At 38.6% G+C, this 25,722-nt stretch overlaps 1 protein-coding gene across 3 annotated transcripts in view; it reads left to right on the plus strand.

Moving 5' to 3' along the window:
• Positions 1 to 14,372: 14,372 nt before the first annotated feature.
• The window catches only part of ATR (ATR serine/threonine kinase), a 39,260-nt gene continuing 27,910 nt past the window's right edge, over positions 14,373 to 25,722 (plus strand). The window contains exons 1-14 of one of the 3 annotated variants that reach the window (XM_053952038.1): positions 14,373 to 14,431; positions 15,085 to 15,176; positions 16,114 to 16,257; positions 16,784 to 17,673; positions 18,678 to 18,865; positions 20,066 to 20,260; positions 20,478 to 20,707; positions 21,517 to 21,669; positions 21,816 to 22,008; positions 22,590 to 22,849; positions 23,255 to 23,445; positions 23,551 to 23,651; positions 23,984 to 24,155; positions 24,811 to 24,978. In XM_053952038.1, coding sequence (XP_053808013.1) covers positions 14,373 to 14,431; positions 15,085 to 15,176; positions 16,114 to 16,257; positions 16,784 to 17,673; positions 18,678 to 18,865; positions 20,066 to 20,260; positions 20,478 to 20,707; positions 21,517 to 21,669; positions 21,816 to 22,008; positions 22,590 to 22,849; positions 23,255 to 23,445; positions 23,551 to 23,651; positions 23,984 to 24,155; positions 24,811 to 24,978 — 3,036 coding nt within the window. The remainder of the gene's footprint in view (positions 14,432 to 15,084; positions 15,177 to 16,113; positions 16,258 to 16,783; positions 17,674 to 18,677; positions 18,866 to 20,065; positions 20,261 to 20,477; positions 20,708 to 21,516; positions 21,670 to 21,815; positions 22,009 to 22,589; positions 22,850 to 23,254; positions 23,446 to 23,550; positions 23,652 to 23,983; positions 24,156 to 24,810; positions 24,979 to 25,722) is intronic. The other 2 variants (XM_053952039.1, XM_053952040.1) reach the window with 2 other exon arrangements.

A 25,722-nucleotide genomic window follows, 5' to 3' on the forward strand; every position in this document is an offset into this window, starting at 1 on the left:
GCATGCATCATTCAAGAGGATCTCAAACTGCCTATGCTTTGTGTTGTTGCAGTCAGCACTCCAAATGAAATATATCAGCAGAAACCTTACCTATGCCTATACCACTCATAGACAAGTAATTTGAAAAAGGGCTGTTGCACGCTGAGTTCATGGAAGAACCTTTCACGAACGTTCTGCAAACCTAACCTCTTTACAGTCTAGCTACACAAACATTTGGGGCTGAATTTGCCCAAATGGATTCTCTCAGATCACATGTGACCCACTCTGCTTTGGTTAATTAGCTGTTTTTTAAAGATTTCTACAAGCTTCACCTGCTTCCAGCACAGAGCTGTGAATAATGTCATCAAGAGCAAATCTGAAATAGTGATATTCTCTGTTAAACTGGGACACGGAGGTGACACAAGTAACACCAGCCCTGAAGAGCTATGCACACAAGTTACTACATTCTAATTATATTTTCTGATATTTATGAATACTGTCATTCTTAATACTAGCAGTTATGGTTAGATCACTTCCACAAGTAACAGACCAGCAAAGGAGTTAATTTTTTTTATTTCTATAACACAGTGTGTCCAGGGCTCCCTACTTGATAGCACACCATTTCCAGGCAAATACATCAACAAAGCTGCTTCCATGCAACAAGCAGCTTTTCTTTAGCACTTGAAAACACCAGGCAAATCAGTATTAGGAAAATAGAAACAAGATTTTTCTTACACATCTCTTGATAAGACACAACACCTCTGTTTTTCTGAACACAAATCAGACTGTCGACAAAAACAATGTACTCCTTAATCTGAAGCAAAACCATTCCACTTTTGAGATAAGATTTATGTATTCTGTGATGAAAATGTCAAGATTCAGTATCTTAACAATCTTAATTTTTTATATTATTCATTTTAATTTAAATCTATTATCTTTCCAATAAATTATGGACTACAGAATCAAAGTATACAATACAAAATAATAAACATGAGCCATAATACAACAGCAAATTAAGGGACAAAACCAAAATTTCCCTACAGAAATTTTAACATGGTTAGATTCAAAAAACTCTGACCCAAAGCAAAAGTTGGATACAGTGAATCTGCTGAAGTGGCACTTGCTCTCACTTGTATTATGGACAGCCATTAGCTTGGTGAAAGTTCAGTAACAGCCTGTAGATGGTATCCAAATTATGTCAGGAGAAGTACTGACATAAGGAAAATGGAAGTGTAGGAAGGACCTGAGTACACTCTAGCCATAAATCTTAATTACCTTTTATGCTATCTCAGCATCTTCCATGGTTTTCATTCCTCAACAACACAAATATTTAGTCAAGGAAAAAAATCACAAAAGGCTACGAACTTAATTTTTAACATAAACATACCAACTATCCACTAATAAGACTTTTTCCCCTAAAAAGTGTTTTCAGAATTCTTTGTGAATAAAAGCAACCTATGAAATAGAATAAACAAGAATTGAGTCACTACATTCTACAGTAGAAAAGGATAGTCCTGTTAGGTCTGTTTAAAGAAGTTTGAGCCTATGACTTGGTAGGCAAACAGCTTGGAAACACAAGTTTAAATGCCTGGATGACATCAGAAGGTCAGAAGGTGTGCCACCAACCTAAAGCAGTTCAGCTCTGGAACATCCTATCAAGCCTCAGAGCTGGCCTAAAGGAGATTAGTTACTCTGGCATTCAGGTAGAGGACATCTTCCTTATTACCACAGCAAAGGCACCATGGTTATCAAGAACAAGTTTTTCAATTGTATTCCAACAGCTTCAACTGAAGTCAGAATTTTCAGGATTTTCAGAATCTCTAATAATCATGCCACAAATAAAGTAATGAGAAACTTTGGAAATAAGTAAGTGCAATGCAATTGCAATTTCCTTCCAAGAGAGATAGAAGCAGTTCTTGTTTGGTGCTGCCATGGAAACACAAGTGTTAGTGTAAACAATCAAAGTCTCAGTTTCATAGTTCATTACACAGAATATCATAGATATACGAATATTTTGATTTTCCAATAAGGAAGTATTGCATCTAGAAATAAAATCTACATGATGTTAATGACACACAATTGCAACAAAAAGACAGGAAACAATGGGCAATAACAGTATGAGAAGTGGGACTAGGGAATTCCTTTGGGACACACAAGATCACACAGATGATCTTCCATTTATTGAGCAAATCCTGTAACAAGTGTCTCCTGAAGCCTATTGGAAAATGTACATTTGTAGAAACCACTAGGATTGTAGTACATGGGACCTTTGTGGGTGGGGCTCTAACCTTCCTAATATAAATGATTTTGGTGATGCTTTGCTTCCGCCCTATTGTCCGGAGTCTAGCATATTTTTTACCTTTTACTGACACAGTTAAATCTAGTCCTTACAAAGGAAATTCACAAGTCCTGGTATAAAACTTGCTGCCTTTAATTTCTGCTGTGTGGCTTACACTTGAGAGATCCATTTTCATTTCTGTGTTTCTGAAATATGACTATATATAGTTACCATCAGGTCTACTTCTATTTGCCATTAAAGTCACCTGTATTTTCAATGAAACACTTCATTTTTCTTAGTCATTAACAGGTTTTTCTTAGACAGCTCAAGAACACTACTTAAACTGCCCATTATAACCCCCAAAAATAATGCTAACAGAAGTGGAGTAACCCCATCACTTCATAGTTTTGTCCAAGAATCTGACGTTGGAGTTTTGAACATAAATTAAACATTTAAAGGCACTGTTCTGAAAGCAAAACTCCTGCTGTTCCATTTCACACATGGCAATGTATTTAAGCAATCCATGATTGCAGAACTACACGCAGGTTAATTTGCAAGGAAGTAACAGAATTAAGGTGAATTGGTAGAAGAAATTTCTTTGCATGTGTAAACATCAAAATGTTTATGCTGGTCCAGGAAGCATTTGACTGAGCCTTGAACTGAAAATTCAATCAATATAACGTATTATTTCATTTATCTGACATCTTATCTTTTCTCACCATCAATATCATTTACCTTCTCCAATTTGATACTCTCCAAAATCAGTTTATTATACTGAAATGTATGTCCCATGCTGACTCATTATTCGGCTTCCCTGGACACAAATGTACTAGACCCTCTTTCCTGGAGAACTTGTTCAAGCTCCTATCAAGTACCTTTCCTGCTCCTCCTGTTCCAAAGGCTTCCCTTGCCTCACAGACCTTGTCCCCATATGAGTATCTTTGCTTGTACATCACTTCTGAATGCATCCACACAGTGACCAGGAAAATGCCCTGTCCCTGGAGGGCCACAGCTGGCAAGGAACATGCTTTCCAATTAACACTGGGAGCTTCTACCTCAGATGCTGAGACCAAAAGCAAGGAAAAAATACAAGCTGAACCAAAACTGCAGTAGCCAAACACAGAAATTGTGGCAAAATTAATTCCTACGAAGGTCAAAGCATCATAGCAGTTTCAGCATGCAAATACATGTTAGAAGAGTACCAATAGCACAGAGAAAATTTGATGAGTTTACTCATAAAACCCCTTTGATTACCAGTAACTGCTCTGAAGAACAGAATTATTTTTTAAGTCCAAACTTGGTGTCTCTCTGACATTCCATTAGAGCAAGCTACACTAAAATATAAATGGAAAGGCTACACTACTAAAAGCAAGTTCATTCAGGAACTCCATCCTCAAGTCACTCTTTTGTGCCTAGGCTGACATATCAAGTTTACAACAGCAAAAGAGAGAGTTAAAATACACACCAGCAAATGATACTTAATCTCTTTCTCTGTCTAGGTTTAGGAACATGCAGCTTTTGTTAGCATGCAACTACCATGACAAATATAAGCTGCATTATTTTTAAAGGAAAACATCCTGAAATTCTTATTGAAATACTTGTATCAATAAAAATCTCAGAGCTCATGAGAGCTCATGTCATGTGTTGACAGAACCCTCATTTGACAGTAGGACTTTTTGGGTATCTCAGTACTCTCAAATAAGATTCATAGGTAGAAGTTTATGTCTTAATTATTCTTTTACTTCCTCAATAAACTAAAGCACTGCTAGTTAATTACTAAACAGAAAAGCTAATGAGAAGCAATAGTCTGGATTACAAAAATAACTTTTCCAGAAAACCTATAAATTAGACTCTAAGCAACTAAAAACCCCATGAAAAATGGAATAACACCTATCTTCTGTTTTCAAACACGTCCCATTATTATCAGATTAACTTTTTAAGCCCTGCTTTCCAGTAACTGGAAAGACTTGAAATTTGTTTTAGAATTAAACAGATTCTTGTGTATTTTCTCAATCTCACGAACTGTGCCAAATTACAATTAAGTTATGAGCTTCATAGGTTTTGAGACTTTGCTGGATTTTTCATTCTGTCTACTCCAATCAAAGTGCACTCACCTTCGACTGTTTAATCTGTTACAATGTCACATTGAAACAGATCTTTTGCAAGGCTGTCAGTATTTGTCCCAAACCTCTGTTTCTTCCAGGTTCGGTGCCACCTGAGAGGCAAGACATACTGTACTCCTTATTTTTTGCTGAGGAATAGGCCTTAGCCTTCTACAGCATTCATAACTTCAGAAAAGGATCTTTTTCTTAAGCCAACTAGAACATTATGAACCATTTTCCTCTTCTCTGAGCATGAAGATAACATTTAGTTACCACGTAACTGAAAGAGCAGAACTGTGAGCAAAGTTCTCTGTGTGCAAACAGCCTAAGAGGCAGAAGAGGAGGGAGGTGTTAAACAGCACAACTGAAACACTCCACAAAACTGCCTTTATCCTGCCCTGTGCCTGTTCTTTGGTAGCTGAAGTAGGAAACCTCAGCTTGCTACAAATAGTAAAACTCCAGCAGAGAGACACAGCTAACCCTGACTAATGAACTTAGTTTTAAGGTCACCCCAGAAGTTAATCACGTGAATATCATTAAGAGCAACAATAGAAATGCATTCATTCTGCCCTTTGCAGTTGAATTTACAGCCACATATTCTTCATACTCTGGCTAATTGCAGTTATAAAATAGTACTGAATAGATGCATGGTGCCAGAATATTTTCCAGTTTTCATTAATTATCAGATGGCAGTAGGGCCTTCTGACACCCACTAATGCCTCCTTCAGCTCCACATGGTTCAAAAGATTATTAGATTAGACTGATCAGTGACTATACTGCAAGCAAGCCAGGATTTTCTGTCATGGAAAATTCATTGGTTATTTTTGGGTTTCTTTTTTCATTGGTCCAGCTAGAGGGAAAAGGAGGGTCCTCCACAATACATGGCCAAAGCAACTGGCAGCACGTCAAAGCCAGTCTCTGCAGAGCCCACAGATGCCCAAGTGCTACCTGTTTGCCAGCTCATAGCTTTAAGGAGCTATGTTTGCCCAAGTGCTGAGGATAAAAGGAGCACATTAGTAAATCTGAGTAACTAAAGCTAAATAGAGTATTGTTCCTGCCTTCTAAACTAGAAGACTATCTGGGGCACACAGGAAGCTCATTTGCTGGTGCTGTAGTTCTTAATTATTAGGCCAGAATAAAACATCTAGAGTTGTTGTTGCCAACTGTCATTTTTAATCATATTTTGTAGATGAAAAAGAACAAAATTCCTGAGCAAATTTTTTGCAACTAAATTATTCAAAATCTCAGCCTTAGGATTCCTACGATTAGGAGACAACTTTATATTCTTTAACGAAAACTACTTCTGATGCTTTGGTGAAAACTTTGCCACGTTTTTTACAAACATCAGAGACCAAAATTAAAAAAAAAATATATCAAAGTCTTGGGTTAAAACAATTTATCTTTTGTGATAGTTTGAGCTTGCAACAGGAGCGGACATCCCTTAGCATTTAAACCATACGTTGCAATTATGCAACAATGTCATGAGTTAAAAAAAAGTCTAAACAAAAGATATATCCAGGCAATTCTACTAAAACAATGAAAATCTAACATTTTATTCATCTGCTGGAAAACAATGCATAAAAGTGTTCATGATTTTTGTTAATTAGACTTTTTGTTTCCTTTTTATAAGGAAAAAGGAAAAAGGATTTTATGAAAAAAATCATCTTACAAAATAATGTTAGGTTAATAAAAACCTTTACAAAACAAAAAAATGATAGTTTTAAAAATTGTTTGTTGCTTTAAAATTAATTACCTAAAACCCCATAAGATGAGACAGATACAATTATACAGTTACCTAGCATGTACTTGCTATAAGGAACAATACTTACAGCACAGAAAATACCACAGAAAATAAGCTGGATCACCTTTGTAATGAGCCTCTTTGCTGAACCACTGAGTGTATTCTTAAATATAATGTATTCACATTTGTTTTGTGTTAGCCATTTTAAGATGTGCCACGATAAAGTGACAATTGTTTACTCACAGCCTGCAGTGAGATTCTAAAGCTGCCAGATTACACAGTCCAAAGCCTTTCCAAACTGTGACACTTTCAAAGGAAAACGTTAATATTTCTTACACCACTCCGAAGTCATAACACTTGGTCAGGCTTTGAGAGCAGATTTTCACATATTTGGCAAATGCGCTACATAGCCAAAAAGTGACTCTTTGATGATAAGATGATCAACTGTGATCAAAAGATAAATCAGTTTGTTGGTAAATCAGCTCTTTCACAAGGACAAAACATCTTTGGAGGAGATCATATCAAATGAGCATTTAATTTCACGTAATACTTTAACTGATATGTTTTGGATTTTAAGTTAGCTACAAGTCTACACCAAAGGAATCATCCTGCTCCTCCTGACCTTCACAAAAACTCAGTAACTCTGTCACATTGTTTACTGTCACTTTACATGCTGACAATTAATGAAAAATAACTCATATTTAAGTCTCCAAAAATAATGCTCTTGAACATTAAACAATACCCTATATTTAAATCCCTGTTTTTAAGTTTCTACATGACACAGAAATATTTATTGTGCTGTTACTGTCACTCAGCAAGTCAGTATCATGCTTACCTTCCCAAGCTTTCCCACTATTGCTGGTCTGATCTCCTGCTAGGTGAGGAGTCCAGTGGGAAGCAGCACAACTGAAGTGACATCTTAATGAAGCACTTCTTAGGTAGCACACAGACTCGAGTCAATCACTCATCCAACATATGCTTATTTCGTTGGGGAGGGCTGATATGGATTAATCCTATTGAGTTTAAATGCCTAGATCTTAATTTACTTAGGAAAAAGCAGAATGGCAGCTTAAAGAATAAACTATATGGCAGAAGGGTCTGTTCCATAGATTTACCACACCAAAAAAAAAAAAATTCAGGAGGGAAAGCACAAAGAAATTTGGAATGGAACCAAAATATGTGCTTCTATTATTATAGATAATTTCTACTTTCCCCAAAGCAGTCAGGCTATCAGACAGAAGTTCACTAAAAAGCCCAGCGTGGCTGACCCAGTGCTGTGTCTTTCACACAACACAAGGGCTGCCATTTCAGGGTGCAAGCCACCTTAGGAAAACAAACACAACAAGAGTGCCAGAAGTAGGGATTTGCTCTGGCATGACACAAAACAAGTCTTGTGTTGCTGCCAAGCTTCTCTTGGAAGCAGTTTTGGTAGGAGGTGACCAAACCACCTTGCCCATGGTAAAGAGGCCAATCTCAGGTTTGAGTTCAAGCAGAATGGTCAAAGATTCTGGAAATTTTAAGGAGTGCACACACTAGTTTTCATTATTTTTTTAATCTCTGGTAATAGCAGAATAATGAAATCCCTTTTCAGAGATCAAAGATATATAAATGTCAATGATTAAGATGAACAAGATACCAGCTTTTAGAAGAATTTGTCCAATAGGTCTTGCACTAGTGAAGTAGTTACCTCTATATGCAACTCTAGGCAAGTGACAACTAACTCTTCTAAAAAAGAGGGGATTATTGATATGATTTAAATGATAACTAATTCTCTTATTAAAAAAAAGAAATTATTGATAAAATCTAAATGTATGTGCTTCTAGTATTTTATAATTTGGGATGTGAAAAATATTCTGCCCCATACAATTAAATACTCAGCCACAATTAAGTGATAAGGGTGATGACAAGTAAAATGAAATATATCTTTATATTTAGTTATTTCACACTGAACACATCATATTACTTGGAAAGGGAGAAGGAAATCCTCACTGGTTTCAATTAAATATATCTTGATTCTATAAATCAAGCTTGGAAGGACTAGAAACATTGCAGAAGTAAAATAATCAGCTCAATGGAAAATTATAACATCCTACTACTTTACATTGCCTTACCTTTAGGCTATGAAAGAAAGAATTTCATTTCCCTTTGTAATAAGGTGATAAATTAGTGCAAAGAGAAGCAGAAGGACATGTGCAAACACAATGGGAGAAGAGGAGATGTGGAGTTAGAAGAAGAGCTTGATAAATCAGCAAGACCAAAACATTCCAAACTATAAAAATTCTGGAAAAGAAAACCTATCAGAGAACACCTGGTTTGAAAGAAACAAGTGGGTCCTGAATCTTTGACAGAAACGAACTCTTGAAATCACATTCAAATAAATAGAATCTTGCTGATAACATATGACTTAGTATTTCAGCTTTTCTACATGTCAGTGTTTTTAATCAGTCTATTCAAGCACTGATTATTAATGAGATCAAAGGATGAATACACTAATTGAACAAAAGTAGGAAATACTGGATCCAGCTTTTTTTCCCTCTAGTGACTATTATTAAGGAAACATCTGCCAAGAGGGCCCTGCAAGTGGGTTAATAATCCTTTTCCCACCAAAAGCATGCATGGAGAAGCACACATTCTGCTTTATGCATAATTTATTTCTGAGGCTTTGCAATACCAGTCTCTCTGATGAGCTATTGTGATGCAGGACCTTTATTCTCCTTGGACACCTGTATGTAGTAGCAGTAACCAAGTACACACCTCCACATAAAAACCTAGGAGTTCATCAAGTTACATTTAGAAGTAGCATATAAAATAATCAGATAAATAATCATATAAATAATCATATAAATAATAAGGCCATGGCTAGCATTTAGCATTCCCCGCATTTGACCAGATGAATCAAAGCTGAAATAATGTAATTAGTAATTTTATCACAAATATACACCAGAGAATAGAGAAACCATCCTTACTGTTTCAGTTTCAAGCCCTTTTTGAACGATTTAGCAACAACAGTTAAAAACCTTAATAAAGAAACCAGTAATGCAGAATGGGTTTTGTCAGTAACCTAGAATTCCTGATCCATATTGATCTGACCAATGTCAGTTGTTATTTTCATTGCTAATATTGCTTTACAAATCACACCACTATCACCAGTTGACTGTTTGTTCCTTGCATGTCAGCCTGAAAATGAGCTAATAACACCTTCCACAGAAGGTCTTCAAACCTAGGCTGTAGGTTGAACAGCAACTGCAGTTGCTCAGCTCAGTATCTTCTGCCAGAACTACATTTACAATTTATTGCTTCCTTATTCTCTGCCACAGTACAGTGGAACCTTGCCCAGGGTTAGTTGTTTGTTGGGATCAGATTCAGTTACTTGCTGGTAGTCCTGTCCTACATTTATTTAATCTGTTTATGTAGACCTGGTGGTTTTTGGAGCTTTTATGGAAACAGTTATCATGGATGTGAAGTATTTCAGACATTATGATGAATGTTATGAAAGTATTTTATTTAATTAATTACTACAATAAGAAGGGTAGAAGATTACACTGAGACTTCATATGAAGTCTTACATGTAAGAGTATGCCTAAACTTTTCACTTTAGGTATTTCCATATAGCAGGCTGTTAAACTGATGTCTAGTCTACTGACAAAATCCTCACAGAGTAGTGAAAGCTCTGGGTACTGGGAAAATACTCACCAAGGAACAAAGAAGTGATAAATAGTGCTCCACTGCATATAGATTTAATTTATTTGCTTTCCAAAAAAAGATGGAAAAAGGACAAAGAACATGAATTCTCCTTCTCCTTCCTCCGTTGCACTGATTTCTATAGTAAGCAATACAATGGGGAAAGTGGACATTTAGCAGAACTTTTATCAATATTCCCGTACATAAACTCTATTCCAGTTTTTATCAGTACAGAACACAGAATCAGATGGAAAATTGTAGCTTCTAATAAGTATCTCAGAAAACAAAAACTTCCTTCTATGAAAACTGGAGCAATGGTCGCTAGTACAGTTTTTCAGATTTTCACTGAGAAAATATTAGAATAAAAGAACCTCCATAATTTCAACAGTTAGAATTTTCAAATGTCTTTTAAATGCACACTGCACAATTTTAGTACAGACTTTTAGACTTCACTAAGGGATGTTTAAGCATCACTGTGGCTACATGTTTTTTTTAAAAGAGTAAATTCCAGATTATGTAAATTTTTCTTTAGGAAAATAGATTCAAGGAATTTTAACTCTCATTCAAAAATTATAAACTCAAAAAGTCTTGATGATATACACTGATACTAGTGGTTAATATATCTCTGAGAGTTTCCTCCACAGCTACTAGCCTCAAGAATAACACTCTTCTAGAAATACTGGGAAGCAAGAAATAAGTAAGGAAAAAATATATAGGCAACCATTTTTAAAAGTAGCAGTTGCAGATAAACAAAAAGACAGTAATTGCTGCTATACAAAAAATAAAACTAGATTCCAAAGGAATGTATAATCTAATATGCCATTTCTCCAAATTACTAAATACTGTATTTTACATTATCAGGAGTATATTAGTTGGCTTAATCATAGAAAAAACATGAATAAGTGCTTGCAGGACTAGGACATGTTAAGATTGCATTTAGAAATCAAATAGATTTTAGTGGTACATGGTTTCTTTTCCCACTTTTTTCCCCTCTTGTACCTGTTAGTTTTTGCTTAGCTGGATGTACGTAATCTGCTTTTTGGTTTCTGGCTTGCCTGTTGTCCTTACCACCTTTTACTGTTTCCATTTTTTACTTTCTTGTTTAATCATCAGACCAATATTCAGGATGACACACTATTTTAATCTGTGCCACTTCATTCCAGCCCAATTGACTAAAAATCAAAGGCAGAGATAAAAGCCACGAGTGCTGAGATCCACATTCTTGCAGTGCAGAGGAGCAGTGTCCTGTGTCCAAAGGTCAGGCACCTGCATGACTGCATAGGGAAATGTGACTTGGAGCACTCAGCCTCTCGGTGTTGCTGCAGCAGCCCTGCAGATGAGGAGCCATAAGCACACTCTGACACTGAGTGAAACTACTTAGTCCAGCTCACAGGACCCCCTGAGCACCATCTGAGCTGCACTTCCCCTCAGCACCGCTATCAGGTGAGGTCACAGCTCTCAGTTCCTGAAGGCATCAGGGAACACTCATGTGCACTTACATGGGCTCCTTTTGTCTGCCTGCAGGACAGCTGAGATTGAACTGCAGTCACACCAGCCTCCTTGTGGAGCAGCTCACAGATATCCAGCGAGCACATGAGCCCCTAGAACAGTGATTATGCCTCAGAATTAAACAACAGAGGGAATAAAAGTACAGTTAACATGCTCTTGTCCTCTCAGACCCGCTGGTCCAATGCAAATTCACTCAGTGTCTTAAAATAAGTACAATGACCTGCAGAGGTATGTAGTAAATGAATTATGAAAGCCAAGAAAGAGAGAGGCCTGAGTGTGGAAGAATCATGCAAGTATACAGTGAGAGGACTGCTCAAGTAGGGAAGAGAACAGAAAAAAAAATGAAAGAATTAAAAAAAAGTAACAGCAGCTTTGGCAGAAATCTTGGAAGTGCTGTATACACTGAATTTGACACTTAGGTTGTACCTATCTGCATGAATTTATTCCCCTGACCTGAGTTCTGCAAGTTGGGCTCTGCTCATCTAAGATGCCTTTCACCAATATGAATCAGCTGCATTGGAGGGGAGAACAGAGGAAGGTCTCCAGGCACACTGTCTTCATTAGCACTTAGTCACTCTCTTCCAACACATGGTAACACGCCTGCTTCTCCTCCTGGGAGCCAAGAGACATAAAAGTGCAACATAATGAGATGAGAAAGAAACAAGGAGATGCTTATCCCATGCTTAAGAAAAGCAAGAAATGAAACGAGGTGTTTCAGGTGCTGTTTCCCTGGAGGGTCTATACAATGCTAGGTTGTGTGACTGAGACTTCTTCCATCCTCACAGCCCAGTGAAGGTCTTATGGGCACTCTCATGTGGAGTCTTCTAACACCATGGTAGCTGAGGAAATTGGATGGTATGGTGAGAAGTCAGTAGATGGGGCTTTGCAACTGGGAAGTAAAATTTCCAGTGAAGAATGGGGAGCAGAAGATCTCTCTGCTGATTGTTAGAAGCACTTATTATCAAAAAGAAGAAAGCCTGAATTACATGCTCAGTAAATGCTCACAGAAATGGCACAACAAATTGATGTAGCATTCTACCTGTGACAAATGAAAGCATTTCTACAATAACTATACTAATGTGATCTCACTGTTGACTCCAGAGACTCCCATGCAAAAGCACTTTTTAAAATTAAGCACTTTATGTGCCACACCTATGCTTTACCAGCAAAACCAATCACCCTGTGATTCAGTAAATTTAGCTTATTTCTTAAGATAACAGGATCTTCTTGAACTTTCTAATATACCAACAGTATCCTGCTCTCTCTTACATTCATCAGGGCTGATACGGGAGTTTTAACTCTACATCAAATTGGCAAGAATACAGTTTACACCTTCCTTAGTGTGACTGTCATTTCAGTCTTGGAAATTTACACTCAGAACATTGTTTTCACAACAACAGATACTTTAAATTGAAACGGTCTAGAAAATTTTGTGTCCAAAACAACACTGATAAGAAAACCCAGATGTACTCGGTCTTTCTGAACCATTAAAATTCTACTTAACAAACCACATCAAGCTACATGGCTCCTGCTTTTTCTCTAGGAATGACTCTAGAAAGACTAACATTCTATAAAGTCAGCTGGTAGAAAACATTGCAATACATGCTGAAAAACAAACTAAGATAAAAACCAGTTATATTTTGTAAAGTTTCTTGACGTATTTTAGGTCCTTGCCAAGTTACCAGCCTTTAAAAGCCAGCAGAATTTTACTGAAATGACAAACATGCATTTTGCAGGACAAAAATAACCATCTCTGAATGAAATATAGCAATAGGTTCCCGAAAGCATTCATCTGAAATGGTTCAAGTAATTGAAACACACGTGGGCTCTTTTACATGCAAGCGACACAACCCTAGCACAGTGGAAACAGGCAAGAGAATTATCCTCCGAGAGGATTTTATTTCAACCCAGAAACAACGCTCAGCAAAGTTCATAAACAAATGCAGAAAGAGCCGGAGCTCCTAATGACAAAAACAAAGCTCAGAGTTGAGTGTCCCCTCGCGTACTCTCTCTGCAGTTCACACCTGCCCATAACCCCTTGTTTTATCCTTTTTTCTCCTGAACGTTCGGGACTCGCTGCCCAGGTGGGGCCGCACGCTCCCGCTCAGCGCCGGCACCGCCCGGGGCCGCGCAGCGCCCGCCTCGCGTCCCTTCGGGGCTCCCAGCTACACCTTCCGTACTTTACACACATCAACGTTTCGCAAAAGAAACATAATGTAAAGCAACATACGCTCAGAAAGTAATAACAACAACAAAAAAGAAAATCCCTATCTTACGCTGCTCACCGCTACCTGTGCGGAGCAGCGCCGAGCCCGCTCACCTGCCGAACGCGCCCCCCCGCCGGCTCCGCTCGCCCCCGGCCCCGCTCCCGCCGGACACGGCACACGGCAGTACCGAGAGGCGGCCCCCGCGCCCCGCTCGCTGCCCACCTGCCCCGCGGCCGCGTCCCGCAGCGCCAGCGCCCCGCCGGCTCCCGCCGCCACCTGCAGCCGCGGGCCGGCCCGGGCGGGCGGGGCGATGGCGGGGGCGGGCCGGGGGCGCTCGGGGCCGGTCTCGGCGGCCGGCAGGGCTGTCCCACACCTGACGCCCAGGTGCGTCCCGCCGGCGCGGGAAGGCGGCGGGCGGAGAGGGAGCTGCACCGAGCGCTCCCTTGGCAGCGAAGTTTCCTCCTTCCCGCCCCTCACAGCGCGGGCGCTCCCCTCCTCACTTAAGCCACTTTCAGCACTGTGGCGCTTCCTTTCGCCCATCCCCTGGAGCCCCCGCCCGTACTCCGCCAGGCGCCCGCCGGGACCGGGTGGTCCCTCAGGGCTGCTGCCGAACAGCCGAGGCTCGGCGGGGTGCGCTCGGCCCCCGCTGGGTGTTACCGCTGGGTGTTACCTGTCCGTGCAGCGCTCCGCGCAGCAGAGCCCCGCTGGGGCGGCGGGGGAGCCATCAGGGACCGACCCGGAGCCGCCGCGGCCGCTCCGTGTACAGGGACGAAGCGGTTAAAGCCGAGCAGCGCCGGGGGAGGAAGTTTGGGCCCTGCCGGCCGCCGTCCCGCCGTGCCCGCCCCGCGCCGCGCCGCCCGATTCAAAGCGGCGCCATGGCGGAGCAGGGCCTGGGCATGGCCTCCATGATCCCCGCGCTGCGGGAGCTCGCCGGGTAGGACGGGCCCGGCGGCCGCCGTGCGGGGCGTGTGTGTGCGGGGGCTGTGCTGCGCTGGGGAGGCGCGCCCGGCACGTGTGGCGGGGAAGGGGAGAAGGAGGCGTGCGAGGTGTCCTGCGGCCGGGCCCGCGCCTTCACCTGAGCTGGTCCCTTCTCCCGCCACCTGCCGGGCTCTGTCCCTCGCTCCCTCCCGGGTGGCGCTGGCAGATCCTGCCGTGAGCGGCCTGGTGGCCTCAGAGCACCGGTGTGAGGCTGTGCGTGCTGTGAGCGCTCACTGGGAGCCACACGAGCTGGAACATGCCGGGCTCTGGAGTTTTAATGGCAGCGCGGGCACTGCAGCTTTGTTTTGCAGTAGGCAGCGAGCTGATATGGAGGCGCAGTTGTGTACCGAAGATGTGACCCTGCAAGCCCTGACTGCTGTGGCACAGGCCAGTCACTAAAACGAGAAAATTTAAAAAAAAAAAAAAATAACCCTCCCCCACCACCTGCCTCCAAACCTCTACACACCACCAAGAAGTCAATTTATATTTTTTTTTGAAGACTTCTAGAAGAAAATGAGTGTTTAACATTAAACTGTTGAGATAGACTTCCAAGTTATTACTTTGTACTTTAAAATTGGTAACATCAAAATATCATTCTTTTAATTTTAGTGCTAGTCCAGAAGAATACAACACAGTTGTGCAGAAACCAAGACAAATACTTTGCCAGTTCATTGACAGAATTCTTACAGATGTAGATGTTGGTAAGCATTACATTCCTATAATCTAAAATTGTCTGCTTTATACTTTTAAGTAATTCCTGCCAAAAATAAAAGTTAGGACACTTTAAAGAAAATTTTAGTTGAATACATGACTAATACATTTATGACTTAGTTTTTAACAAAGTCAGTGCTGAAGTATTTTGAACTGGGATGTGAAGTTCCCTTGTAAATAAACCATGCACACACCAAGGAAGGAGGAGTGAGTGCAGTGTGGGGTTGTGTGGATACAAATGCTCAGAACTTTGAAAAGCAGGAGTGCCATGTAATGTCACTGTTCATGAATAACAGAGCTTGCAATTCTTAATATTCACATGTGTCTTTCAGAACTGAAATCTTGTCTGAATCTCAGATAGTTTCCTTCTTGTGCTAATTAACACTGGATAGGATCCCTGGGGGATCTGGATAAATCTGATATGATTCAGATACCTGTTTCAATGGAGCAGCATTAGAGATGTTCAGTGTTTTGTTAAACTTTCTGCTTCAGTAAGCTGAATTTACCATTTAAAACTTTTTATATTCTGGACATTTGAAACAATTTTCAGCATTGTTTCTCTAGCAAGACTGTAAACCTAGGGAAATGTTAAGTATTTGCTGTTCTTCACTCAACACACACATAGAATTTTAACTGAATGTTAATGCACTTGGGGTTAATAATATTTAATGAGTAATTTATACTTCATACATTTTGGAGTCACATAGAGGGTTTACAATATGCATACAATTATCTTCAGAGATTAAAAATATATTCACAATAAATATTTTGAAAAGTTCAATACCATAGTATTATATATATATATATATCATATATATATATTTATAATATCATAGTAGTATATATTTTTTTTAATTCCTCATAAGCTGTGAACACAAATTTTGAAGTGGTTTATTGCCATGCTGATTTGAATTTTTTTTTTTTAAGTTGCCTTGGAACTGATTAAGAAATCAGATTCACAGCCAAGTTCTGTGATGTTGCTTGATTTTATTCAACATATCATGAAATCTTCCCCACTTATGTTTGTAAATGTGGATGGAAATCATGAGGAAACTGAATGCAGCTGCATTGGTGAGTTTGTTGAAAATGTTTATGTTGAAGTTTGGTATTTTCAGGATTTAAATTTGCAACAGAAAGGGGGAAAAGGCAGATATGTAAGTTGATCATTATAAATTTATAAGTGAATATGATGATAGACTTTGAATATTGTGAATGGATTAACACTTGTGATAATGGAAATTTCTCAGGACTGATTTTGACATCCATTATCATTGCATAGATATATTATTATATAGAATTGATGAGATATGCTGTACATGTACTCATTGCCTGAGGGTGTTTTTTGGACAGAGGAAAATGTCTAGAAATACCAGTGTAAAATATCTATCTTCCATTTTCAACCCCCACATTCTGCCCCCTTGTTTCCTCTTTTTTCAATGAGATCTGATGAATAAATATCCCAGTGAAGACTCTGTTTACTGAGCCTACATGCATTTATCTCAGGGAGTTTAGTTTTAGTGGTAAGCAATCTGCTTTTAGGGAGGTTCTCAATTGGAGATTTTATTTTAATAATAAAGATTCTCTTTTATTGTCCTAGAATTTAGTAACTGGATCATAACAAGGCTTCTTCGTATTGCTGCAGCTCCAAACTGCAACACGTTGCACAAGAACATTTGTGATGTCATCTGCTCTTTACTTTTTCTGTTTAAAATGAAGAGTGGCTCCATATTTGAAGCACTAACTAAAGACTTGCTACAGCTTTTTCAAGACTTAATCATCTTGCAGGAAAGAGATGCACGGAAGCATCTCTGGGGAGATGGACTTGTCTGGCCAGTGACTGTACAGAGATTTTCCAGCAATATATGTGACAAAGTGGGATATTTAAGATTGGCACCATTACAGCTGATGAGTATGCCAAATATAGAATATTTGGAAGTTGTATTGATGTCTATTCTGACAAATATTGTTGCAGATATATTTTTTGTAAGACAAGATATTGTTCTCTGGGGGATAGGCTGCTCCCTGTTAGAGTATGGCAGTCCAAAAGTTAAAACTTTGGCAATGAAGTTTGTGGTGAAGTTAATTCATTTAGGAGGACCTCCAGAACAGCTGGCTAGTATTTTCTTCACAGTCTTTTTTGAAATTCTACAATCAGCACTTGAAATGGATACTGAGGAATCAGAACTCTTTGGAGAACCACTCTTACTGTTGGTGAGGACATTGCTGCCTTTTGAAGCAGATTCTTACAAAAATATTGAACCTGTCTACTTGAATATGCTGCTAGAGAAGCTCTGCTTGTGGTTTGAAGGGGATGTGTTTAGGTGCCTTCAGTCTGAAAAGCTGAAAACTGCTTTTTGCCATATACTGCAGTATTTTCTGGAGTTTGTTCCAACTGGCTATGAATCTGCCCTACAAATAAGAAAAGCCCATATCACTACCATATGTAGAATTTTTGTGAATGTGCTTGGAACTCAGGAAGAACAAGAGGTAGGTTTATTTTAAAAACTGAATTTATAGTATGAATAGGTCATATACAAAAACCTATACCTATGCAAAGAAGAAAATCTAGGAAATGTAATTTTTAGTTGCATATTTAGGTTGATACTCCTTTTTTCTCAATTGTTTCACATGTTTGTAAAGGTCGGGGTTCTTAAATCTGTTGGATGTAGCTGGACTCCTGTTTTTTAGATGTATTAAACTGTCTGTAAGCTATGCAGGCACAACTGTCTGTCTATAATGATAATACAAGATGAGAGTAAGGCCCAGAGTGCACTCATATGAGGGCAGCTTTGCAAGTAGTGTGCAGTAGTTTTGAGATGCTCTTACTTTCCAACCATTTGCTCTTAGTTATGTTTGTTAGGGACAGGTAAACAGAAAAGATTAAATTAAAATAGAGTCAATGGTTTATGTTGGCAGGGACCTTTAAAGGCCATCTAGTCCAACTCCCTGCAATAAGCAGGGACAGCTTCAACTAGATCAAGGTTCAGAGCCCCACCCAACCTGACCTTGAGTGTTTCCAGGGATGGGGCATCCACCACTTCTGGGCAACATGTGCCAGTGTGTCACCAGCCTCCTAATAAAAAATTTCTTCCTGATACTCAACCTAAATAAACCCTGTTTTAGTTAAGAAGCATAACAAGGTGTTGATAATGAGTTGTTGATATGCTGAGTGCCTCTATTCCATACATTCATCTGTGTATCCTACCTGTTTGTTAAACTTTGTGTTCTCTGTGATGGTTTTGGTAGCAAGGTATTACAGCAGGAACTGGAAAAGAGCTGAACAAGCTGCATCCTCTCTGGTAGCAGCAGAGGAAACTTCATTGCTCATAAGAGCTTTCACCTTGTAATTAAGTTTTTTGAATGGAAAGGTTTTTATGAACTTTTTTATCACGATATTTTGCAATTTAGTATTTTAAGTCAGAAGCAATAATGCCAAATCTTTAAGTAAGGCAGAGCATACATCATGGTACCTTTGTTGTTTGTCCACCCAGTATTTGGTGAGTCCACTTTATAAAGCATTAAAAACACAAACAGAAGAAATCTTTGAGGAGATTCAGCAGAACCAGCTGGAGAGCTCAGATACTGATGGGTGGAGCAGCAGCAATGATGAAGTTCCAGAGAAAAGACGACGACTGAGCCTACCCACAAAACATCGAAAGAAATCACCTGCACCTTTAATGTATGACACTTAGTAACTACTTTTATAGTAATTTGAATAATAAATGACAACTTCTTGAGGCAGTTTCTTCTTAACAGATTAAAAGAGCTTCAGGGGAAAAAATTTAATTTTATTTTGAGGAATCAAAATCTACTGGTGATTTTTAATCCAATCTTTGTTAAGGAGACTGTTTTGAATGTGTTCAATGAAAATTATTTTCATTTTTTCACACTGAAAACAAGCTGAGAGCATCCATAGTGTGACAGAATTGTGTGTGGCTGTGCTCTTGCACTGGATGTACTTAAAGCTGGTCTAGTTAAGTCAAGTTGTGCTCAGATGAACAAAACCAGTTCTCTCAGCCTCTGCTTGTGCTGTGCTCCCTGATTATCTTGGGCTTGTGCCAGCAGCTGATCTCTTTCTTGTCTTTGGGCACTTGGCTTGGGCATGCTGCACTCCAGGTGTGGGCTTGTCATCAGCCTTCACTCTGTGTGCAGCCCAGGGTGTAGTTCACCTTCTTTGAAACAAGGTCACACTGCTCTAATATTCCACTCTTCCACGAGCCTGCTGGGTCATTTTCTCCAAAGCTGCTCATTAATTAGTCAGCTCTCAGTCTGTTCTATTGTATCAGGGTTTTTTTTTTTTTTTGCCAGTTGCAAGACTTGTCATACAGACCTTCATGAAGATCTTGTCAGCCTAATTTTGTAGACAGTTGAAGTCTTGTGAACAAGCAGCCCACTTTTCTCCACAGAGCTGCCTGTCTCATTTGAAAGGAATCGTGTGTATGAATTGCCTGTCATAATTACGTGCTGGCTGTTTCCAGTCACCTTCTTGTCCCTCATGCAGGTAGAAATGAGTTCAAGGAAGACTTTTTCCATAATCTTCCTAGGGAGTGAGATTAGGCTGGCAGGCCTATAGTTCCTTGGATTCTCTTTTTTTGCCTTTCTCAATGATGGGTGTAACGTTTGCTGTTTTGTAGTTGTCAAGACCTTACAAGGACTATAGAGTTATACGTTTGTAGCCTTTCAGATAAGTCTGATATGAGTCATACTAAAAATCAGAGTTAGGATCTTTTCCTTCCAAAAAACACATTTAAGCTAAAGCTTCATTTGGTATTTTCCTAATCCTATATCAAGTATGGATTAGCTCTGCTTTTGCTATGATTATTTATCTTCTCTGAAATAAAGTATATGTTGGAACATAATTAATATGGTCAAATTGCAGACTTAGCCCTGTAAACATGAAACTGAAGAGTGCTCTGTGGAATGCCATCACTAAGAAAGCTGCATCCTTAATATCTGTTCTTGAGGAAGAAGTTCTGCCAGGGGATGTTCTTCAGACTGTGGAAGGGATTGCTGTAATTCTGCGATTGGCTGCTCTTTGCACAGTTCATTGTTCTCCCCCAACAGATTCCACCAGGTAAAAGTACCAAGGGGAAACTGTGGGACCAAGAGTTTCTTGTAACTCTCGTTACAGTTTGTGTAATTACTTTAACATTTGTCTATGTATCAGGATCAATATTGGATGGGTCCTGTACATTTTGAAGAAGTACATTTTCATACTGACTTGGCTTACAAACAGTTAATATTAAATGTTGTTTGTTGCATTTGTTACACTGATGTGATTTCTATTTTAGCAGTAAAGAACATGGAGTGTCTCATCCATGTAACTCTGATTCGTGTAAGAATACTCCAAGCTCCTTGGATTCAATGGTGAATATACAGTTCAAGTGGATTTCCTCTGATTTTACCACAAGAGTAGTGAGAGTCTGCAGAAACCTGTTAGAGGCTGCTATCCAGATTGTTAATCTAGAAAAAGTGATTGACAGAATGGTAAAAATCTTTGATGCTTTGCTATATGCACAAGGTAAGAAACCCTTTAAGATTGTCTTGTATATTGTAAATTAGAAATTCATCTGACTGCATTAAGTCTGTTTTGGTAGAGGTACTGAAATTATGAATCTTGTGCTATATTCCAAGTCTTCTACGAAAAAGGTTAAGTAAAAAAAAAAAAATCATTATTTTCTGTTTAGAGACCTTCATTTGCATTCCTTTATGAACATCATTTACTTGTTTTTGTCTGTATTTCTGTTGATTTTTATCTGATCAAGAGAATATATGGGGATAGTGAAAATATGTAAAAAATGAAAAAACTTTCGCAGTTTTCTTTTAAAGACACACAGAGGCAGCATAATTTACTGTCTTTGTTCCACTCAGCGATTTCAAAGCTTGTGACCAGCTTCAGCAAACATGGCATGTGTGATACCAAAAATATTGAGTACTTCCATGTTTTTTAAAATAACTACTAGGATGAGGACAGACTCAGTTACCAAGTCTAAAACGTTATGATGAGTTCAGCTTACCGGACACCCAAAAGTCCAGCTGAAAGTCTTCGCACAAATCCAGAGATACCAAAGTTATTTTCATTCTGCTACTCATGTGTTACAGTCTGTCATCTGTTCAATGAGATTTTTAGGTTATTCTGATTTAGCACTATATCGTTTGTTATTACATGCCTAAAAAGCAGGATATCAACAAGTGAGAATAATGATACTAATCTTTGTTGATAGAAAAAGTAATATTTTGTAGTAAATTAAGAACATAAAATGTTTTATAAACTCTATAGAGCTGAAAAAGTATATTTTTGTTGTTGTTTTGCTGTTTTTTTCCACCTAGTGAAAATTCCACTGAGTGATCAGATTCTTGATGACTTATGTGGATTGCTATCTCTGCCCTGGATTTACAGCCATCCTGATGATTCTTCTTTTAAGCCATCTATTTGGGGATTTGGTCCTGTAGTTTTGAGTCAAAAAACTGCACAGAGTTTTTGTAAGTATGTTAAAGTATATAAAGCCTAGTTCCACTTTGGAATGATTGTTCTAAAGTAAAATTATTTTATTTGCCTTCTTATGATGAGTGATGGTATTAAAAGTTTAAATCAAGTAATTATTTGGTTTTTTTTTTTTTCTCTTTAGCACCCCAAACTCAGTCACACTGTGTGTTCCTTCTAACTCTCTTCCCAAGAAACATTCATCTGGATTGGAGAAAATCAGTTTATCACTGGGCATTACAAAGTCACCATGAAACAATTCGGGCTACTTGTGTTAAAGGATTCTCTCTCCTGCTTCATCCTGTGCAGTCCTGCAGCATGATTCCCAGAGCTCTTTTGTATGTATTAGTGCAGCTTTTCTGTCTTTGTGCAAGAAGAAAAATGGTCAAATAAAAAATGGAGTATAAGCACAAAAATAAATGTTAATTTCATAGGAAATTTGCTAGATCTTAATTTCAGAAATCAGGATAGGTGCCCATGAAGATGTCTGTGTGACAGAATACTGTTCACTTACCATGTCAGTATACAAGTTCCTTTGCTAGCTGAAGACCTCAATTTAAATTAGGGAGGGAAGGGAGATACCTTTGTCAGTGAAATCCATCTTGTATTTGTCCATATGTCTCTTAAAATCTTTGCAGCTTCTCTGCCTTTCTCATATATGTCTTGCTGTCCTCTGTCCTTTTATGTTAGTCTTCAGTTTCTTCTTTACAGCATGCCAGCCTCACTATGCCCAATGCTGCTTCAAACATTTAACAGAACATGAAGGTGATCTGAAAAGGACAAAGACGAGTTAGTGAGACAGATACTTAATCTGTCCTGATAGTACTGTCAGTGTAGTTAGAGAACTTAGACAATGTAGAAAAACAAATTTCTAGGTAAATGATCTATTAAAATGATTTCATTTTTGTTTCCATTTCAGAAATCAAATCAAAGATGAGTCTGAGCTAGTCAAGGAGGCTTGTGCTGCTATAGTTGGGAAGTTATCTTGTTGTCTTTCTGGTCCATTCCATGTACGACCTTTCTTAGCAGACTCTGCTATTAAGGATGTTACTCATGATATTTTGTGTAGCAGCCTTACTGTGACTTCTGCTCATGGAAAAACATCTTCTGTGCAAGCCTGTGTTTTCAAGCCCTTTTTCATTCTACTTGAGAGCAAAGCACCCAGTTCAGTAAAGCTAGGTATGTGGCTTTACTTTTAGTAACATTTTACAGTTCCATCTGAGATACTAAGTCACTAGCTGTACCTTTCCCCATTCCTTTTATTCTGTGTTGGGTTTTAATAGTTCTATTTATGTTCGAAGTGTTGTATTTCAATTCGTATCACTGCTGATATTTAATGTTGTCAGTGATGTTCTTTTTAAACTACCTTGGCTTAAATTTGGTCTATGGCTATATCTAAAAATGTAATACTTGATAAAATCTGATTTTTAAATGTGTTCTCTGATTTCACAATATTTATTCTTTTGGTTGAAAAAGTAAAGTGTGTTTTATGGTTTGTTTGCCTCACTCTTTTGTGCACTTCAGTCGATTTTCAAAAAGTACTAAAAGTATGTTTTCCTTTCCTCCTCCAACCATGACATCCAGCATTTATAGAAAATATACCTCATCTTTGCAAACACCTGGATTTTAATACTGATGAGTCTAGTGTGAAGACTCTTGTTGGGTCTTTATTAAATCTAATGGAAGATCCAGACAAAGATGTAAGAGTGGCTTTCAGTAACTGCATAAAGAACATACTAGAATCCTTAGACTCTGAAGAAGGATTCATAAAAGAGGTGAATTCATGTTTATTTTTGGGTTTTGTTCCTAACTTACTATGATTTTTGTTGCATTAGTGTCAAACGCTAACGTTCATTTGTTTTTGTTTTCCTGTGTACCAGCTGTTTGTTTCAAGGATGAAAGAAGCCTACACAAATGCCAAAATGTCAAGAAATAATGAGCTTAAAGATACCTTGATTCTCACAACAGGAGATATTGGAAGGTATTTTTGATAGTATCTTAAAAATTGCTATGTTGTGTCAGTTTGCAATACAAAGTGCCTTTTCTTTAAGTGTAAGATTTCTTATTTTGAATTCAAAAATTTCTTATTTTGAAGTCATCATTTCCCTGAGTCCATTGCAACTGTACAGAGCTGTTGATTCCTGTGGAACATAACTCATTCTCTTCTGCCCTGTCATAGGAAATACAAATAAGCCATACAAATACAAGCATGACTCATTTTGCATGATGGCAATTACATGTTCTTAAGTCATTTTATTAATGCAACAATTCAGTTTTACTTTTTAATCCTTTTTCTTCTACTTACTTTGTAAGGGCATCCAAAGGAGAATTGGTACCGTTTGCCCTCTTGCATTTGTTGCACTGTTTGTTGTCCAAGTCACCTTCGGTGGCCGGAGCAGCGTACGCAGAAATCCGGGCCCTGGCAGCAGCCAAGGCCATAAAACTGCAGGCTTTCTTCAGTCAGTACAAGAAGCCAATCTGTCAGGTAAAAAGAGTGTGTGGTTTAGAAAGTGCATATATTTGGGTTCTTTGTGTATATTTTGAAAATGGAATTCAAGGTCAAAATTGCAGTATTGCTCGAGGTGAAATCTCATAGGACAAGAAAGAAATGATTTTAAGGAAAAAAACCCTAAAACATTCAGGAATGAATGGGAAATCTTTGACTTTGTTGTGATCTTCCCTCAATAGTGTTGCTTCTCTGTTTTATTCCCTAGATGCTTCATTCTGAAATAGAGGCTCTTGCATTCTGTAGTACTGTTGCTGCAAGACACTATGGTTTAAAATCGGAATTGAAATCAGCCTTGCACAGGCATAATTCTGCCATGATTGATTTAGGTTTTTCATAATATCCATTACGTGACGACAAGAAGTTCTGTTTAAAAAGAAAATTGTCAAAAGCAGACCTTTGTAATTTTGAATATTTTTTTAGTAATGCAGTATTTGAATCCAGGGTTGCAAAGTTGAATGTAATTATTAAGTGGATAATAATCCAGTTCTGTTGCAAATTAATAATCATAGATCTATGTTCAATAAATGAGAGAGAAAAATGATGCATAGAAAGACCAGTGAAACTTCTGTGTTTAGTTTTAGGGAGTGAACAGGGGGAAAATGATACTAACTACTTATTTCTTCATGCTTAGTTTCTGGTGGAATCCCTGCACTCCAGCCAGATGGTGGTGTTGAGTGCTCCGTGCCAGGGCAATGAGCTGCAGAAAGAAACAGTTGCTCACCAGAGAGAAATGGCTCTGGACATGTTATCTGAGATTGCCAGTGTATTTGATTTTCCAGATCTAAATCGTTTTCTCTCTGTAAGTTGGTCAGTCCTTTTGATATTTTGTGTTTGTGCTTGTGAATTTCAATTTTAGGCCACACTTTCTCTTGGGAATTCTGCAAGTGAGAGCGCAAGTGCAGAGGAACAGTTTTATCAAGGAGTTAGAGGGATGGCTACAGTGCCAATTCAAGTATGATGGATAAGGCGCTAAAGTTTAGAATGGTCATTAAGTATATCTATATTGATGATTTAGTGCACTTGGAGGCATCCTTTTTAAGGTGTGATTTTTGCATGGTGTCAGCTTTCTTATTTCAAAAGAAGAAAGCTACCATTCTGTGGATGCAGATCTTTTTGATCTGGTTAGATATCTGTTTTACTGGAATCCTAAGTAGCTTCAGAATCATATTTGTGTTTTGCTTGTTGGTAGATGGGAAGTGCCCAACTGTTAAGTCAGCAGTGTTCTAGCTGAATCGTAGGCTGGGTGAGTGTTGTGTGTGGGCATGTTGGCTTTTTGGATTCTGTGAGTTTTTTTTTAAGATTTCCTTTTGTGGAGAATCTGGGTTGACACAAAAAATGCTAGCCCACTTTTTGTTTATGTATTTCTTAGTATGGATTAGATGAAACAGCTCCTGAAGTAATTAGTTCTATGTGCATTTTTACTGGGTATATTCGTCTTATTAAAGTTTTTCTCTGTTCATATCTATGGTCATCATTATGACCAGACACATGTGTTGTGGTACTGACAGAAATGGAACTTGGCCTAACCCTGGGGTTTTGGAGG

The sequence above is a fragment of the Vidua chalybeata genome, chromosome 10, assembly GCF_026979565.1.
Source record: "Vidua chalybeata isolate OUT-0048 chromosome 10, bVidCha1 merged haplotype, whole genome shotgun sequence".
Lineage (NCBI taxonomy): Eukaryota > Metazoa > Chordata > Aves > Passeriformes > Viduidae > Vidua > Vidua chalybeata.